We start from the raw sequence: 18659 nt of genomic DNA, 5'->3' as shown, positions 1-18659 counted from the left end.
TAGTGTATTTAATACCACTGAACTGTACAGTTAAAAATAGTGCAGATAGCAAATTTTATATTTTGTGTATTTTACAACAAGAAAAAAATAGAAAATAGTTAATTATCTTTATTATAGAATTATCTCCTATAAATCAATAGTAATAAACACTAAAACTCAAAATGTACAAAATATATAAATAATTTATAAAGACAATACAGATAGCCAATGAACTTAGTTTTTAAATGTTTAACTCTACTAATCCTCAAAGAAGTGCAAACCAATGAAAAACTATTTTGCCCATCAAATTGGAAAGGATTTTTTAAGCAATGATAGCAATTCTTACAAAGACAGAAGGACAGGTCCTCTGATTGTTGGGAGTGTAAGTCGATACAGTGTTGTTAGAAATCAATGTAATAATACACAGTTTAAAAATATGCCTTTGGTAATATATCATGTAAAGAATGTAAATGATAATGGATGAAATTCATATATAGATATTCTATTCACAGAGTTCTAAAAAAAATCTGGAAAATAGAAATATCCAAAAAGTAAATAAACAACTATATTAATTATAGTGCATTCAAACCAGCGAGGATCAGTCACTTAAAACAGGACTCATGAAGATTTTTCAGTGATGTGAGAAAATGTTCATGAAATTGAAAAAGAATAAATACTACATAAATTGTATGGGTTCAATATTTAAAACTATATGCACATATATACAGAAAATGTCCAGGGGGTGGGGGAGGTAAACTAAAGTTATAAATATCTCTGAAAAGCAAGATCATGAATAATTTTTCTTTATACTTTTCTGTGTTTTCTAAATTTTCAATAATAAGCTATAATACTTTTCTAAATTCTACCACTCTATTTTTTTTTTCTTTGGCTGCACCCCATGGCATGCAGGATCTTAGTTCCCCAACCAGGGATTGAACCCACGCCCTCGGCAGTGAAAGCGTGGAGTCCTAACCACTGGACCGCCAGGGAATTCCCCATAATACTTTTCTAAATGAGAAAACGTTATTTTTTTTATTGAAGTGTAGCTAATCTACAATGTTGTGCCCATCTGTGCTGTACAGCAGAGTGACTCAGTTACACACATAGAGACATTCTTTTTTTTATATTCTTTTGCATTATGGTTTATCACAGGATATTGAATCTAGTTCCCTGAGCTATACAGTAGGACCTTGTTTATCCATCCATTTTTATCCAATGTTTATCCATCGTATATATAATAGTTTACATCTGCTAATCCCAAACTCCCAGCCTTCCCTCCCCCACCCCCCACTCCCTCTGCTCTCTATGTCTGTGAGTCTCTGTGTTTTGTAGATAGTTTCATTTGTGCCATATTTTAGATTCCACATATAAGTGATATCATGTGGTATTTGTCTTTCTCTTTCTGACTTACTTCACTTAGTATGATAATCTCTAGTTGCATCCATGTTGCTGCAAATGGCATTATTTCATTCTTTTTTATGGCTGAGTAGTATTCCACTGTATATATGTACCACATCTTCTTTATCCATTCATTTGTCAATGGACATTTAGGTTGTTTTCATGTCTTGGCTCTTGTGAATAATGCTGCTATGAACATAGGGGTGCGTGTATCTTTTTGAATTATAGTTTTGTCTGGATATATGCCCAGGAGTGGGTTTGCTGGATCATATGGTAATTCTCTTTTTAGTTTTCTGAGGAACCTCCACACTGTTTTCCACAGGGGCAACACCAACTTACACTCCCACCAACAGTGTAGAAGGGTTCCCTTGAGAAAATGTTATTTAAATAAAAGTATGTTCTAAAACTGAATTCTCATTATTTCTTCCTCACTTTCATAACTGCCTTTTAAATAATTAGCCAAAAATTGTTTAACCATTTTTTACTGTGGTAAAACACATGTAACATGAAATTTATCATTTTAACCATTTTAAGTATACAGTTCAATGACATTTAGTAAATTCACATTGTTGTTCAACCAAAAATGTTCAACTATAACACTGAGAGCTAAACACTATCATTTCCAATGAGCACATTTTACCAACTATATCTTCAATATAAAAAATAAAATTTCTGGGCTTCCCTGGTGGCACAGTGGTTGAGAGTCCGCCTGCCGATGCAGGGGACACGGGTTCATGCCCCAGTCCGGGAAGATCCCACATGCCGCGGAGTGGCTGGGCCCGTGAGCCATGGCCGCTGAGCCTGTGCGTCCGGAGCCTGTGCTCCGCAACGGGAGAGGCCACAACAGTGAGAGGCCTGCGTACCGCAAAAAATAAATAAATAAATAAAATAAAATTTCCTTGGTTTTGGCCACTGCCATTATTTCTCTAATAAACTATGTGTGAAAAATTATTTTTTTGAGAATTTGGTTCTTCACTGTTCTGTCTCTTCTCACCATTACAGTACAAGGAGACCAACACTTTAATCAACACCATACTTGAGGTTCAGCCGAGGTCATCTTCTGGTGGAGAGGGAAAGAGCAATGATGAGATTGTCCAAGAACTCGTTGCTTCTGTCCGGACCAGAGTTCCAGGTAGTACGTAATTCCTAGCATACATGTACAATGGGACTTTTAGGAATAAACTCCGAAAGCTGAGTGATAGGCAGGTGTCCAAATCTGCTTATTATGCAGATTTTTTCTTTACATAGAGAGCTCTTCTGACGTAGAGCTCTCCACTTATAGACGAGAAGCCTATAGCACCTTGACATCTTAACTGCCAGAAGCATGAGGAACAAGTTGGTTTCTAGCTCAATGTAACTTTAACCAGACTTTTTCCTGAGTTTTCTAACATCTCTAGACTTGTACTGTCCGAGACAGTAGCCGTTAGCCACATGTGGTTACTTCAACTTTAAATTAAATTTAAAATTCATTTCCTCAGTTGCACTAGCCACATTTTAAGTGCTGCCATACTGAACAATGCAAATGGAGAATATTTCCATCATCATAAAATATTCTATTGGACAGCCCTGCTCTGGAATCCATTTCATTTTTTTTTTTTTTTCTCCAACAGGAGAGGTGGCTAGATTATTTCACTTTGTTTTCTGGTGAGTTAGGGAATCTTCCTGAATCATCACAGATCCACTTTCACACTTTTCTTAGAGTGACTGTAGATTTAGATGTCTTCATATACTGTTCATGGTTGGAAATGTCATTATAGGGGAAAAAAAAGATGAGGCATAAAAAAAAAACTAGTGACTGTAAAAGTAAACTGTGTTTCTGTCTCTATTCACAATACTCTGCTTAATGTAGGGGGAACCCATACACTTGATGCCAGTTACTCTCTGGACACCAGCTGGGTGTCCTACAATTCAGTTATGACTTTATCCAGAGTGGGCACAGACCCCACGGTTTAAGGGCTCAGTCCCACAAGACTGTCCCCACTTCAGATGCCAACAAGTCCCCAGGGTGTGACCTGTACTTCTGACCAACCAGCCATAAATCGAGGATTCCCACAACCCCCTTCTGGGATTCAGTAATTTTCTAGAACAACTCACAGAACTCAGGGAAGTGGTTATTTACATTTACCAGATTACTTAATATGATATACTAAAGGATAAGGATAAACAGCAAGATAAAGAAGTACATAAGGCAAGGTCCAGAAGAGTCCCAAGGGCAGGAGGTTTAGTCCTTCCTGGCACATGATGCATTCACCAACCCAGAAGCTCTCCAAACCCCTTCAGTTAGGTCTTTATGGAAGTTTCATTACGTAGACATGATTGATTAAGTCACTGGCCTTTAGTGATTAACTTAACCTCCAGCCCCTCCCCTCTCCCAGGAGGTCAGAGAGTAGAGCTAGAAGTTCCAACTCTCTAATCACATGGTTATTTCCCCTGACAACCAGCCCCTCATCTTTAGGGGTGGTCCAAGAGTCATCTCATTAACATTAACTCAGGTGTGGTTGAAAGGGGCTTGTTATCAATAACAAAAGGTGTTCCTTTCACCTTCATCACTCAGGAGCTATTTCAGGAGTTGGGGTCAGAAACCAACAATTATAGAAATGATGCTCCCATCACTCTTATCAATGAGGAAATTATAAGAGTTTTAGGAGCTCTGGCCAGAAGCTGGGGACACAAACCAAAATACATATTTCTTATTACATCACAGTAACACAGACTAAGTCTTGCCAATACTATTAAGGCCCCCGGAAAAGAAAGGACCTGTGTGACCTCAGAAGTCAGTTATATTCCTCCTAAAGTAGCCCCTCAAAAGACTCTCTTCTTGGGTGTAGAGTTACGTTGATATTGAAGCAACTGAGTTATTTTAGGAAGCATTTTTAATAAACATAAGATGGAGGACTGGGTGGAAAAAGGGATGAAGGTGGATGGCTGGCTGGCTGGATGGCTGGATGGCTGGATGGATGGATGATGGATGGAAAGTTAGTATACTTGTTTCATAGAGTTCCATTGACACCTAGGAGGTTTTTCTCTCCATGCTTCATAAAGTTTGTACTTTTACTGTGAAATGATAAGCCATGCCATCTGCTGAGACTGAGGGGCAGGGGTGCAACTGGCTCAACAAGAGAACTGAGGTTCCGAATAGCCCGAGGGGACTGACAAAAGGAGAAGAGTGTAGGCATGTAACCGCAGCCCTGTGGACCCAAGAGCTTGCCCTTACCCACACTGCTGTGTGATTTTTCTACGGCAGCCAAAATGTGAATGGTTAAGAGGAAATTGATGTACATATCTCAGAGCCACTTGTTTTCTCGCACTTTACTCATCTATGTAAGGAAAATGCAGTCCCTTCATTTTTTAGAGCTTATATGAGCCTCCACTGGGTGGATTGTAGGGAAAAAGAAGAGCACAGTTTTCGATCCAGCTTGAAACATGGACCTATTTCACAATCCAGTCAGTCCCTTTGAACAACACTCAGTAACCTGGGATAAATGCTGTCTCTCTCCTCTCTCCAGGGGTGTCCTGGCCCCAACCCCTCCTCTCCTAGATGCAACACGGGTGTGTAGGGAAGAGCGAGGCTTACATATGCCGCATACACACGAGGCAGAGGAGACGACTCAGGACCCCTGGTACCTCTGGTCTCAGGGATGTCCCTTGTCTACCAGGTAGCACTTGCCACTGAAGTCCGAGCGGCCTGACTCCCGTTCAGCCTAGGCCCCAGGGACAAGAGAAGTTGGCTTTAAGAAAGGTTAAGATCAGTGCATTCCAATAGCAATGAGATAAGGAGAGAAATCAACAATCATTGATCTGACGAATCAGCCATGTGTGTTTCAGAAACTCTGGAGATGGAGAACGCTTCCGAGAGCCTTTTTGTCAAGGATCCTCACGGACGCCTTAACTCCTTGACCACTGTTCTTGGACAGGAAGTGGACCGGTTTAACAATCTGCTGAGGCTCATACATGTATGCACGCTCACTGCCATCCTTGCTATTGGGTATCAAAGCTTTGTGCAGAGTGTATAACAATGTGAAGTTTCCATTCCCATCACTTCAACATTTCCATCTGGATATGCTAACAACCCTTCAAGCCCAACTTGTCTAAACCTGAATTCACCCTCCTCTAGTCTGTGTTCCCTAGCTCTAATAATGGCCTAGTGACTATGTGGCCTTACAAACCCTTCATTATCCTAACTTGCACCCTTAGAATTACCATTGACTCATTAGGAATTTGACCAGGGACCTAAGCACTCAGTTAAGAGAGATTCAGTGCTTGTTCCTGATGGCTAGTTTGCTTTTAATATCATAGTCTTTATGAAGACTATGACAACCAGAGTTTCTTAAATTGAGGCCACAAAACACCTAAATTAGGGTCCACTGTGCTGAGGTTCAAATGTAGATTCCCTGATTCCACTTCAGACCTACGGAGTTAGGATTCCTTGAGGAATTCCTGGGGATATGAATTTTAAATAAACTCCCCCAGATGATGTCAGTGCAACTAAAATTTAAGAAGAACTATTTAGACCTTTGCCTTATGCTCAGGAATACTTTCTGAACGGCATTGACTTTGTAATGATGGCTACAGGACTTCCTGTTGTCTCTGTGCATAACTTTAATAAGGGAAACTATTAGAGACCAAATATTGAACAGTAACAGGAAAAGTTCTACTGCCAAGCAGGGAACCAAATACCTAGCACAGAATCAAGGCTGAGTGATAAGATTGGGAACGGCAGCTAGGGTAGATCTTTTAAAGACCGTCTCTTCCGTATTAGGAAAGGAAAGTCTCCAAATGTTTCTGGTCGTCTGGCAACACCCAGGCTTGTGAGTTAGGGGGCCACTGGGTCAGCTGAATACGTCATCACCTTGGGCCTATGGCATCTGGTTAGGTAAACCAGTGTCAGCAGGCCAGGTAGTCAGGTCAGAGCTTATTACCTTCTACATTGAATGAATCAGGGTATAGGTGAAGCTGCTGTGATAAAGATCCCCAAATACAGTGGCCAAAACAGGAGAGAAATTCACCGCTCTCTCAGTTAAGAGCCCAGACAAAGCTCTGTCTAGGACAGGTAGTTAATCTTGCCTTGTGAGCTCATCCAAGGATCTCAGCTGGAGAGCTGGCTCTTCCAGTCTCAACAGGTAGCTTCCATCTCTGAGACTAAGGTGGCCATTCCAACTGTCCCCTTTTGCCAGCCACTGGGGCAGGGGAAAGAGAGCTGAGGGAGAGCAGCTTCCTCGTAAAAATGTAGCCCAGAAGTTGCATACATCATTTTTTCTTATATCCCTTTAGCCAAAGCTTGGTCACATGGCAACACCCCAGCTGCAAGGGTGGCTGGGAAATGTAGTCCCAATATCTGTATTGGATTGCTCTGTGCCCAGATAAAACTAGGAGGATACTGTTGTTTGGAGGAGGAAGAGGAGATGGCTGCTGCTCATCTCTGACATCTTCCACATCATGTATGGCCTTTCACCCACTTAAAGATGGACAAGTCCAAATGTCACTTCCTCATAAAGTCTTCCTGGAACACCAGCCCTTCCCTCCACCACCAGATGACAGGGACCCCCTCCTCAGGGCTCCATCACTTGAGGTGTCTGTGTCCATCACTGTTTTTGCGTACAATGTACCACCTTGTTTTGTAATAACTCCTCCATGAGTATGGCTCCCCCAGTAGACAATGAACTTGAAGAGAAGGAGACTAGTATATAAGTCATCTCTGTTTCCCCAGTGCCTGACACGTCCTAAATCTTCCATGAATATTTGAACATGCAAGTGAACGAATGTGGCTCTCAGGAACAAAGCGGTCACTTCTTCTGGTCAAACAACAGTGTCCACCACTAATGGCAGTACTCACCTAAAAACAAGTAGAAGAGATAGGAGCCCTGGGAGAAGCAGCCTGCAAGGCAATCAGGAGTCAGAGCCAAGCACTCCCATTGGAGGGAGGGGTGGTGGCCACCACTGTATGCTGGGCCTGCACCAGAGATCTCCCTCATCCTGGCACCTGCCCTGTCCTGCCTTGCCCTGGCTCTGTCCCAGCCTCCCTTTCACCTCCCCCAGCAAACAGCAAGGCCTCACAGTGGTAGTGATAAGAAAGGCCAGGGGAGGGCGGGAGCCTCAGGGGCCTCGGGCTGCAATCTTGGTGAGCTCACTCTCCTCCAGACGGTTACAGAACTGTGAGACAGGGCAAGTCCTGGGAGAGACAAGGCCGCTAGCCATAAGGGAGAACATTCTGATGTGCGCTCTTGCCGCTGGACATGACTACATGTTAGCTGCCTCCTCTGAGAGAACTGGCCGCAATGTGACCTCTGTCTACGCTGTTTTGGAAGGCACTAGCAGCCTGGCCTCTGCAGCTCCCTGACTTAAGTGTTCTCCATGAATCTTAGATAAGTCTTCTGCTACCTCTTTCCATTTTTGGTGTCTAAGGTGGAGGGTTGTTTGGGCTCTGGCTGAGGTCCTTTTTCCTGAGCTCTGCTGCAAATGGTTCCTCAGATCCTACTTAACACTCCTCTCTTCTATCACTGCCTCTTGTGAAAAGAGTTGGGAGGAGGGGAATAACTCCATGAAGGAATGGAAGGATGACTAGACCTGTCTTGTCACATGTCGCCCGTCTCTAGAACTATCTGCATGTGGTCCTAGGACTTAGTTTTTTAATCAACATAAGTTTGGTCTCTAACATCTTCCTGTAATATCTTCCCCATGTATGGTAGTAGTTGTCACAAAACTGGAACCCATACAAATCTATATGGCTTGCCTTTACCTTTAGCCAGGTGGCGGATATAACCCTGAACTTCCCATGGCTGCTGTGGGTCCAGCATCTCCCAGGACTACTGCCGGCCTCTGTCTTTTTTTGAGATGAGGGGAGGATAAGGGACATACCTTTAAAAAGTGTTTCCAGGGGCTTCCCTGGTGGCGCAGTGGTTGAGAGTCCGCCTGCCGATGCAGGGGACACGGGTTCGTGCCCCGGTCCGGGAAGATCCCATATGCCACGGAGCGGCTGGGCCCGTGAGCCATGGCCGCTGAGCCTGCGCGTCTGGAGCCTGTGCTCCGCAACGGGAGAGGCCACAACAGTGAGAGGCCCGCGTATCGCAAAAAAAAAAGTGTTTCCAGTATAAGGAGGCTCTCTGGAATCAGCTGAAAGATTGGTCTCATCTAAGAATCTCCCCTTTCTGCTATAACTCCTGGGGCCGCAGGCTCCCCCTGGGCAGAGTTAGAGGTACTTCCCACGTCCTCATCCCCCTGTCCATGGTTCCCAAATCACTAATCATTAGGCCCATTCTTCCTTTGGCCTGGACGAGAGCTGGATGATGGCTTTTCTCAACATACTTGGGGGCCATCTCTCCACCTTCCCTTCTTCGCTTCACTGGATCCTGCTATTATGCCTGAATCACCTCCACTACAAGGTCTTACACCCCTCTGGTCACATGTAAAAAAATGCATGAAAGATTGGAGCGTCTGGCCCAGCACATAGTTTACAGAGAGGATGGAACCCAGCAAGCAGGTCCTTGAGCGTAAGGCAACACCTGCTACCATGAACAAGTTTCATTCCCACCTGATAATTACATCTGTGAAGGGCACCAACCCCTTTTTATTCTTTCAGACCTCTCTAGATACGCTCAACAAAGCCATTGCTGGATTGGTGGTGATGTCTGAAGAAATGGAAAAAGTGTATAACAGTTTCCTCAACAACCAGGTTCCCTCTCTGTGGTCCAACACAGCCTACCCATCCCTGAAGCCACTAGGATCGTGGGTCAAAGACCTTATTCTGAGGACTGCATTTGTGGACGTAAGAAAATTCACTTCTTTGGGGTCTGATGAATTTGATGACACGGTTGACCCTCAAGTTCTTAGGAAGCCCTCGCTAACTGAAATATTGACAACCATCGAGGGATCATCTGAACCCAAAGAAACAGAAACTTCCAGAATAGCATCAGTTTGAAAGTCTTATGCTGATTATAGTAGAGTTTGCCCTAGACCCTTATCCCCACAGTCCATTTTAATTCCAGGCCATCCTTGGAGTTTCAGATCTAGTTCATGAGACCTCACCATGAGGTACAGAACCAATCTGACATGGGTCCAAACGGTCAGGTGTGACCTTGCCGCCCTCTCCCCCTTCTAGAACTTCTGTAATAACCAGGTTCTGGGTTTATGGTCAGCCTGGTGGGTGAGGAAGGGGGACAAGGCAGGCAGTAAGAATGGGGCTGGTGATAACTCAGGACCGGTTTAGATTCTGCCTCCTGGACACCCTCCAAAATACGACTTTGATTTAAAAGACAAATTCTATCTCAGAAAAAAAAAAAAAGTACATTATGGTGTAATGTTTCTCCTTCAGCTGTGGCTCAAAAGAGGACAGCCTAAGTCCTTCTGGATCTCCGGTTTCTTCTTTCCTCAAGGATTTCTAACAGGTACCAGTGCTTTCCCTAGAAAAATCCCATAGGAACGATCATTATGTGTGATGAGCTGTGTCAGGTTTCTAGGAACTTTGAAAATGGCATGGCTGCTGATGGCCTAACCAAGGGGTTGTTGATTATAAGGCAGCCGAACAAGGCCCTGCTCTTCCTCGCTTGCTGGGGTGGGGAAAGGATGGCAGAAATAGCAGACGTTCCCCCAGCAACCTAATGTCCACTCCTCTCAGGTTACCAGTGCAAATGCTGCTGCCCTGTGAATGCACACAGCTACCCCACATGCTCAAGGGCACTACCTGCTCCCCACCTTCTCTGGCCCCACCTCTGAGCAGCGTCCTTCCCTCTAAAAAATACTCTTACTACCCCTCCAGTGGCCCTCAGGGATTCTGCCCAGGACCCCAGAGGGGACCAAGGTCTCTGCGCTCCTAGATGCTAATGAGCCCAGCCCTTCATCTGTCTCATCCTGAGTCCCTTCTAAACAGCCTATAGACAGCCCATACAAGACAAGCTACGCAAGATGCTAAAGTTGGGGAGATTGGGCTCTGAAACTGCCTCACGGGCTTGTCTCTCTCATTGGCAGAGCGGTGCACTTTAGACTTGGCCTCCCCTCCCTTCCCAACCAGGACCAAAATTCGCACATGCTTTTGCTCCACCCCTCCCAACTAATTCAGAGTAAGATGTCAATGGTTGGGTCCTCTGGATGGAGAGGAAGCTCTCTAACACTAGAGCATCCTGGTTGAGGCGAGTGGGGGCCATGTTTGGGCAATAGTAACCCAGGTTTCTGGCTTTCATATTTACAGGAACTCTTCAAAATCATGCTCGGAAATATAATTTGCCTATAGATGAGCTGAGTTTCAAGTACAACATGATTCCTATCTATCGGGATCAAGCCACAGTTATAGACGCTGCCAAGACAGTGCAGTTTGGACAAGAACTGCCCATGGACATGGAGGTATTGTCCCCCTGACAGTTGTTACAGCACAGCAGCTTCTGTCCCACTGTCATCCAGTATCTCAGGCAATCTCCCCTGCCCTACCCCCCCACTTTCCATTTGCAGGAGTGGGAGAGGGCAGGGTGGGACTCACAGCCCCAAGACAAGCTCCCCAATTAGCAGTGACCGGATGAGAACTGCCTAAATTAGTCTGACCTGTAAAAGTATATTTTACAGCAATACTGTAGATGCCTACAGTAACTTTCTCATTCGTGTGGAGGCAATATGGCAAGAGGTTAAAAACCAGAGTTTCAGCACTGGGAAGCCCTGAGTAAATTCTGACTTTCTCCCTCCCCAGTTGTGTCTGCAAGAGCAATTACTAACATGTCTGCACCTCAGTGTTCACATCTGCAAAATGGGGCTCATGCCACCAACCTCAGAGATGTAGGGCAGTGTAACTGAAACTTCAGGTGTCATGTGACCAGCACATAGTGAGCCCACAATAAATAACTGTTATCATAAGCTAAACTTATCTGCCTCGTTCACTCAGCTGCCTCCTAGCAGAACTGATATGCTAACTTCATATATCATATAACTGTAACTACATCACATAACCAATAGGAATGTATCAACACTAAGGAAGCAGTTCAGACTCTTTGCTTACATAGTTTACTCCCTCTAGAGCAGAGGTTCTCAAAATGTGGTCCACAGACCAGCAGCATCAGCATCACCTGGGCACTTATTAAAAATGAACTTATTTACAAAACAGAAATAGGCCCACAGATGTAGAAAGCAAACTTATGGTTACCAAAGGGGGAAGGGGGGAGGGATAAATTAGGAGGTTGGGATTAACATATACACACTACTATATATAAAATAGATAACCAACAAGGACCTACTGTATAGCACAGGGAACTATACTAAATATTTTGTAACAACCTATAAGGGAAAAGAATCTGAAAAAGTATACATGTATGTGTATATATATATATATATATATAGAGAGAGAGAGAGAGAGAGAGAGAGACATAGACATATATATGTTAACTGAATCACTGCTGTATACCTGAAACTAACACAACTTTGTAAATCAACTATACTTCAATTTAAAAAAGAAAAAGAAATGTAAATTCCAAGGACCCATTCCAGATTGAATCAGAAACTGGGCTGGGACCCAGAAATCTATATTTTAACAAGTCCTGCAGGGGGTTCTTAGCCCGCTTGAGTTTCAGAACCCCTGCTCCAGAATATCTCAACCTCGACTGCAGGTTAGAATCACCCATGGAGCTTTAAGAACATCTGATGCTCAGTCCACACCCAATTACGTCAGAATCACCCCAATTATATCAGTCATCATTATATTTTAAAGCTCCCCTGGCAATTCCAGTATATAGCCGGGGTGAGAGCCACCACTGCCGATCTGAGCTGCCCACTTTCAACGTGCTGAGATATTGATGGGGCAGGGAAACCTCTGCTTCAATGCACCTGTCCACCCCAGTGGGCCTTATTAATGTAATTTTCTATGTGTGCTGTGAAATCAAAGATCTGCTCCAGATTGCTTTTGCCAAGAATGTGTTCACTAGCCGGTCAGTGTAGATGGGGTAAGTGGCTTTTACTAAACCTTTCTTAAAGTATTGTGGTATTAGTAGGAATTGTTCCTGGGTAACTTAATCAGTATCCACCCACTCAGATTGCTTGATCTAGTGTTTGCTCTGATTAGCAAAAACACACAAAGATGAGATTGATCCCATATTCATGGATTACTCTATGAAATGCTGTAATACCCCATGCCTCTTAATTGCCTGTATCTTAAAATGACAATGAAAGAGCTTACGTCTTTAAGGGAATTTGTTTTAGCATCAAAATTTTTTTGATGCTAAAGTATTTGCATGCAAAAGTAGGGGGAAATCAACTGAAAGATCACTCCTTGTTATTTTGAGACCCTTCTTAGCCAGGAGAGCATCGGAGGCCCAGGTCAGGACTAATTGAGGCTGCAGGAGGGCAGGACGACACCCACATAAAAGCCCTCATCCAGCCCGTCCTGGATGCTGGCCCTGCTCTGTGCCCGGCACGCTCCATGTGCCACATAGACTGACTCTGACGGACAGATGTTTACAGTGACCACCGGGGCCTCCGTCCCTCCAGCCTGCCCCAGTCTACACACATCTCCACGTGGGTCATGTGCTGTGAACCACAGTGATGCCTGGGAATGCCTCCGGCCTTATGTGGAGACTGCAAACTGTATAGTCAGCCCATCTCCTGGTCCTCCCAGCAAACGTCTGCAAGACACAGCAGGAGACTGTTGGACGACTTGAGTTCTGTTACAAACAGCAGGGCCACTGTCAGCCCATTGCCGCCTTTATGCCATTTAGGAAAAGGCACTCGCTCTGTGTGTGTGCAGACGGCTCCTACACACAGCTTGGCAAGTGGATGGCAGGATGGTTTCAGCCTCTACTCAGGCAAACCTGCACAAGCATATAGAGTAGCCCCCAAAACAGGAAGGCCTTGCTCTACCTTGCTGCACGCGAGGGACAAACTACAGGACACTAGGTAGTAAAGTCCAACCAAAAAGCACTTACCATCCTTTTATTCACTATAAAACACATCCCTTATGACCACACAGCTTGGTCCTCTGCCTGCAGGTGTGAAGCTCCAGTTATCCAAAGGTCTAGGGCCCCAGAACTGGCCAAATTCACTCAATGTTTGAGGAAGGATACACAGAAGCCCACAACTGGAAGAAATTGTATACCAGTGGTGACATCTAATCACAGGACATTGAGGGACAGGGGCTCTGTCTCTGTCTCTCTTTCTCCTGCAAAATTTCTTTTTTTTTTTTTTAATTTATTTATTTTTGGCTGCATTGGGTCTAAGTTGCTGCGTGTGGGCTTTCTCTAGTTGTGGCGAGCAGGGGCTACTCTTCATTGCAGTGTGTGTGCTTCTCATTGTGGTGGCTTCTCTTGTTGCGGAGCACGGGCTCTAGGCACGCGGGCTTCAGTACTTGTGGCACACGGGCTCAGTAGTTGTGGCACGCAGGCTTAGTTGCTCCGAGGCATGTGGGATCTTCCCGGACCAGGGATCGAGCCCATGTCCCCTGCATTGGCAGGCAGATTCTTAACCACTGCACCACCAGGGAAGTCCCGCTTCCTGCAAAATTACCCTTAAAAAACTTCCCATAAAAAAAAAAAAAAAAACTTTCCATAGGCACTCTGCAAATATTATTGCCAATATATAACCTCTCTTCTGGAACGGCACCCAGATCTTTGAAAGGCCTTGCTAAAAATAACAGATGATAATCACAGCCCTCTTGTCCATCCACTTCCCATGAGAAGGGGAAAATCCTAATGTCATGATATCAGAGTCTGAAGCCCATCAGTGGGTTTCCCAGGGGTACCCCCTACCGGACAGCCTGTGGGAGTGTGAAAAGTATGAGATTTGGTGACAAACTGAAAAGCAAATTATTTCACCTTTTGGAGCCTTGGCATTCTCCTCTCCAAAATGTGAGTGATAAGAGAATCTCTGGATTGGTTCTTAGAATTGAGTGAGGATGTAGGACTAGGAGGTGGCCCACAAAACTGACCCCTCCTCCTCTTCTCACCTATGAACTTCTGGGTGTCTTTCAGTTGCCCTCTCCTGAGGATGGTGTTCTTGTCCATGGGATATTCATGGATGCTTCTCGATGGGACAATGAGGAGATGGTGATAGAAGACGCACTGCCCGGACAGATGAATCCAATGCTGCCTGTGGTGCATTTTGAACCCCAACAAAATTATGAGCCAAACCCAACACTCTACCACTCCCCACTTTATAAGACAGGGGCCCGGGCAGGAACACTCTCAACCACAGGTGAGGATGTTCTAAGATCAGTATAATGACCGAATGCAAACTACAATCATCAAAGTCCAAATGCTGAACTGTAATGTACAAAGGGTGATCTTGGACCAATTAGCCAGGCTTAAAATAAGACCACTTATAACACACAAATGTATAAATGCTGTAAATTCTATTTGTTTTAATGCTGAGTGTAGATTAATATTATAAAGCCAATACTTGCTTCTATTAGTCTGATGAGTAGAAAATAGTTTATTTTGTGTGTGTGTGTCTTTCAATTTATTTATTTATTTTGGTTGTGCCGGGTCTTAGTTGTGGCCAGCGGGCTCCTATTTGCGGCATGCACGTGGGATCTAGTTCCCCGATCAGGGATCGAAACCGCATCCCCTTCACTGGAAGGTGAATTCTAAACCACTGCGCCACCAGGGAAGTCCCAGAAAGTAGTTTATTGAGCAGTGCCTTCTAATTGAAAAATGATGGACTGAGTAGACACATCTATCTCTGATCAAATCCACTGAGACTCAGCGTAGAAAAGAGATTTTAAAACAAATAAGTGGAATGCCATGCTACAAAAAGAGAAATCTTAGCAGACCTGAAACTGAGATACAGCCCTGAAAAAAAGGAACCGGATAAAAAGAAAGCCATATCAACAGATAAGCTGAAGAATTGAATGCAGACAGCTAGAGAGTGAGACAAGAGAATGCGCTGAGAAAATCCCTCAAAAGACAGCACAATGCAATTTTTTTAAGTGACACTGTGGAAGGAGTTAAAATCACCAACATTTATCTAGTAGGCAATCTGGAAGGAGAAAGGAGAAAAAATGGAAGAGCAGTAATATTTGAAAAACTGGCTGATAATTTCCCAGAACTGAAGAAACAGTTGAGTTCTCAGATTGAGAGATCTCACAGAGTGGTAGGGGTAATTTTTAAAGTATACAACGAACACATAAACAAATTTTAAAAGAAACCTAGATACATCAGAGTGATACCTAAGACCATCAGAAATAAAGAAAATTCTCAAAGAGATGAAATGCATTAATACTGGAACGAAAATTCCAGAAAATGAGAATCAGATTGACTTCAGACATGTCTCATTATCCACAGTGCATATAAAAATAGAGACACTTCTTCAAAGGGCTGAGGAAAAACAACTTTGAACCAGAATTGCAAGTGCAACCAAATTATCATCTGAACGAAAAGTTGTAATAAAGACCGTCTTGGACATACAGAGGCTCTAAATTAATCACCACTGATCCTCTATTTAAAACACACACACACACATGGTTAAATCTTTAATAGTTTGACCATAAAAATGAATTTATAATAACTTGGAACTAAATTTCGAGATGACAGAAATATGGGAGAGGAGCCAGGAAGAAAGAACTAAAAAATCTTTCTCATTTGAATGGAGAATATAGATACTGATGATATTTATTTTTCTAATAAAATATTCAGTTAAAGGGTGTTATCTAAGGGTAATGTACAGAATAGAACTAAAATAGACATTCATGTCACATGACCTCCCACTCCTATGACAAATCTAAAAAAGTGTTCAAAGGTATTTTTTAAATTAATAATGGTATTTACAAGTTTTTGTAGGGACATGTACTGTTTTTTTTTTTTTTTTTTTTTTTTTTTTGCGGTACGCGGGCCTCCTCTCCCGTTGCGGAGCACAGGCTCCGGACGCGCAGGCTCAGCGGCCATGGCTCACGGGCCCAGCCGCTCCGCGGCATGTGGGATCTTCCCGGACCGGGACACGAACCCGTGTCCCCTGCATCGGCAGGCGGACTCTCAACCACTGCGCCACCAGGGAAGCCCTTGCCCATTTTTTAATAGAGTCATTTTTCTTCTTATTATTGGCTAAAATTCCAACAGGAACTCTGTGGTTTTCAGGAAAAGGAACAAAGAAAAGGTAGTAATTAAAACGACGGTGCCCTGGCACAAGATTCTATAAACAGATCCAATGTACTGGAGAGAGAGCCCAGAAACACACTGTGCATGTATGGGAACTTGACCTATAATACCAGCATCATTTAAAATTGATCAGGAAGATGGAAATTATTCCACAAATGATGCTGGGACAATTGGTTATACCAAACTTAGATCCTTATCTCCTAGCACATACAAAAATTAAATCACAGATGGACGCTATAGACTTAATCATCACTAAAATTTAAAATTATTAACCTTAATGAAATAATGGCTCTAAGTAATAATTATCAGCTGCTGCTGACATTCCAACAAAGAAAGACAACCAGACACAAGGCGTTTCCTGATGGAAGTGCACACCCTGAATGTGATCACACCTCTAGATCTAACCACCCTTGCAGGAATAGAGGAACATGTGTAAAGTCACCACAGGGATGCTGTCAACAAGAGCCAGACTCTGGGAAACCTCACAGGAGAAATAGCCTGGTTGTTTCAACAAATATATTACAAGGGGGTGGCAAAAGGAACAGAGGGGAAACTACCTGTTAAACAACACATCACTGTTGCAAGGTATGGACCTTATTTGAATTTCAATTCAAACTAATGGTTACTATACATATACATTCTGCATATGTACTAAAAAATGTCATTCCAGCACCTGCCAAGGCACCATGCAAGGGAACGACGTACAAAGATAAGGAAAGGGGAGATGTAGGCATTCTCTGCTGGGGACACCACCACCTGCCCCGACCTCCACACAGATGGGGTTTGCTGTGAAGGCCAGAAACAGCAACCCCCATCCTGAGGGCAGGTCCTCGTCTCAACCTGGTCCTGGCCCCCCTCAACCAGGCACACAGTGAAGAAACGGTAAAAGTGCCCTCTTACTTCAGATGTCCCAGAGCTGAGGGACATACCTGTGACTGCACTGAGTCATCTCAGGACCCCAGTGCCTACCTACTGGGTGGAACAAAGGATGGATGGATGGATGGATGGACAAGCAGATGGACAAACGGATGGATGCCCAACCTACCAATTGTATCCCCTGAATCCCATTAAAACTCAGGCCTCAATCCTAGTCCAATGCTCCCTGAAACAAACTGCAGAGAACCTGAAACATAGTTTATAAGGTTATACAAGGTCTAAGCTGGACAGGTCCTAAAGGATCATTTGTTCTAACATCTTCATTTTATACAGCATAAAACTGAAATCTGTAGAGGACTATTTGCCCTTCTTCTTTAGAGGCAAAGTCAGGTCTGGAGCCCGGGTGTGTAAACTCCCAGTACAGTGGTTTTTGTATTAAGGGGTTATTCTTTAAAGTAACAACGCTTTTTTCCCTGTATTCTTAACTAGGTCATTCAACCAACTTTGTGGTGACCATCCTCTTACCCTCCAAGCGGTCCAGAGATTACTGGATTGCCAAGGGATCGGCTTTGCTCTGCCAACTAAATGAGTGAAAAGGTGCCACCTCTGTGCTTAAAAAGAACCAGGCCAGAGATCTTTCCTGATGGGGGAGAAAAGTCTGCGTAATTTATATGCGAGCAAAACAGGTTTACTTCTGATCTGGCTTAAAGGTAGCAAGTGTGGCTTTTATTTCTTTTATAACCTAAAATAAAGTGTTTTGAGTTTCTCTTTCTGGTGGTAATTCAAGCTCTGATGTGAAAGCAGTGAGTTCAGCGCTCACCTCTTAAGCCTGCTCCCCCTCCCCCATGCAGGAAGCAGCTTCCCATCAGTAAGGGGGGTGGCTGGGAGGGCGTGGGCGGGGTGGGGGGGTGGCTGGGACGGGGCGGGGAGGGGACTGGGGCGGGGGGGGAGGGGCGGCGAGTCAGACCTCAGCACTTCCTCATCCGCATGGACTTCCTTCCTCTTCACGCTAATGTGAAAGGCCCACTGTACACGTCAGTCTCGTGGCCCTAGGTTCTTCCATGTCTAGACCAGATTAAGGCTCAGGCCCAGCACATGAGATCTGGGCCCATGGTGCCATTCCCCCATGCTGTGGGGCTGGATTACAATCCTCAGAAGAGCCTGCGGTCTTTCACGATAGTGCAGGTCGCTCCCACTCAAGGGCAGAGGAATTTTCCGCTTTGGGGTAAAACTGTATGAAAACTGGCCAAGTCACCCTCCAGGTGCATTGGCGCCCCTGCCACCTCCAAGGCAGTGCTGAGATGGAGCAGCCGCTGTGGTTTGCAAACCATTTTGCGTCAGCCCTGCCAACCG

At 44.2% G+C, this 18659-nt stretch overlaps 1 protein-coding gene across 1 annotated transcript in view; it reads left to right on the top strand.

Annotated features, from left to right (window-relative positions):
- The window catches only part of DNAH6 (dynein axonemal heavy chain 6), a 288178-nt gene extending 270279 nt beyond the window's left edge, over window positions 1–17899 (top strand). The window contains exons 69-75 of the mRNA XM_060170018.1: window positions 2380–2509; window positions 5203–5330; window positions 8954–9139; window positions 9686–9758; window positions 10559–10710; window positions 14310–14532; window positions 17796–17899. Of these exons, the coding sequence (XP_060026001.1) occupies window positions 2380–2509; window positions 5203–5330; window positions 8954–9139; window positions 9686–9758; window positions 10559–10710; window positions 14310–14532; window positions 17796–17899 (996 nt within the window). The remainder of the gene's footprint in view (window positions 1–2379; window positions 2510–5202; window positions 5331–8953; window positions 9140–9685; window positions 9759–10558; window positions 10711–14309; window positions 14533–17795) is intronic.
- Window positions 17900–18659: the final 760 nt, after the last annotated feature.

Source organism: Lagenorhynchus albirostris, chromosome 13 (genome assembly GCF_949774975.1).
Source record: "Lagenorhynchus albirostris chromosome 13, mLagAlb1.1, whole genome shotgun sequence".
NCBI classification, from domain to species: Eukaryota; Metazoa; Chordata; class Mammalia; order Artiodactyla; family Delphinidae; genus Lagenorhynchus; species Lagenorhynchus albirostris.
Note: the sequence above shows the minus strand (reverse complement) of the source record. Positions and strands in the feature narration are given on the sequence as shown.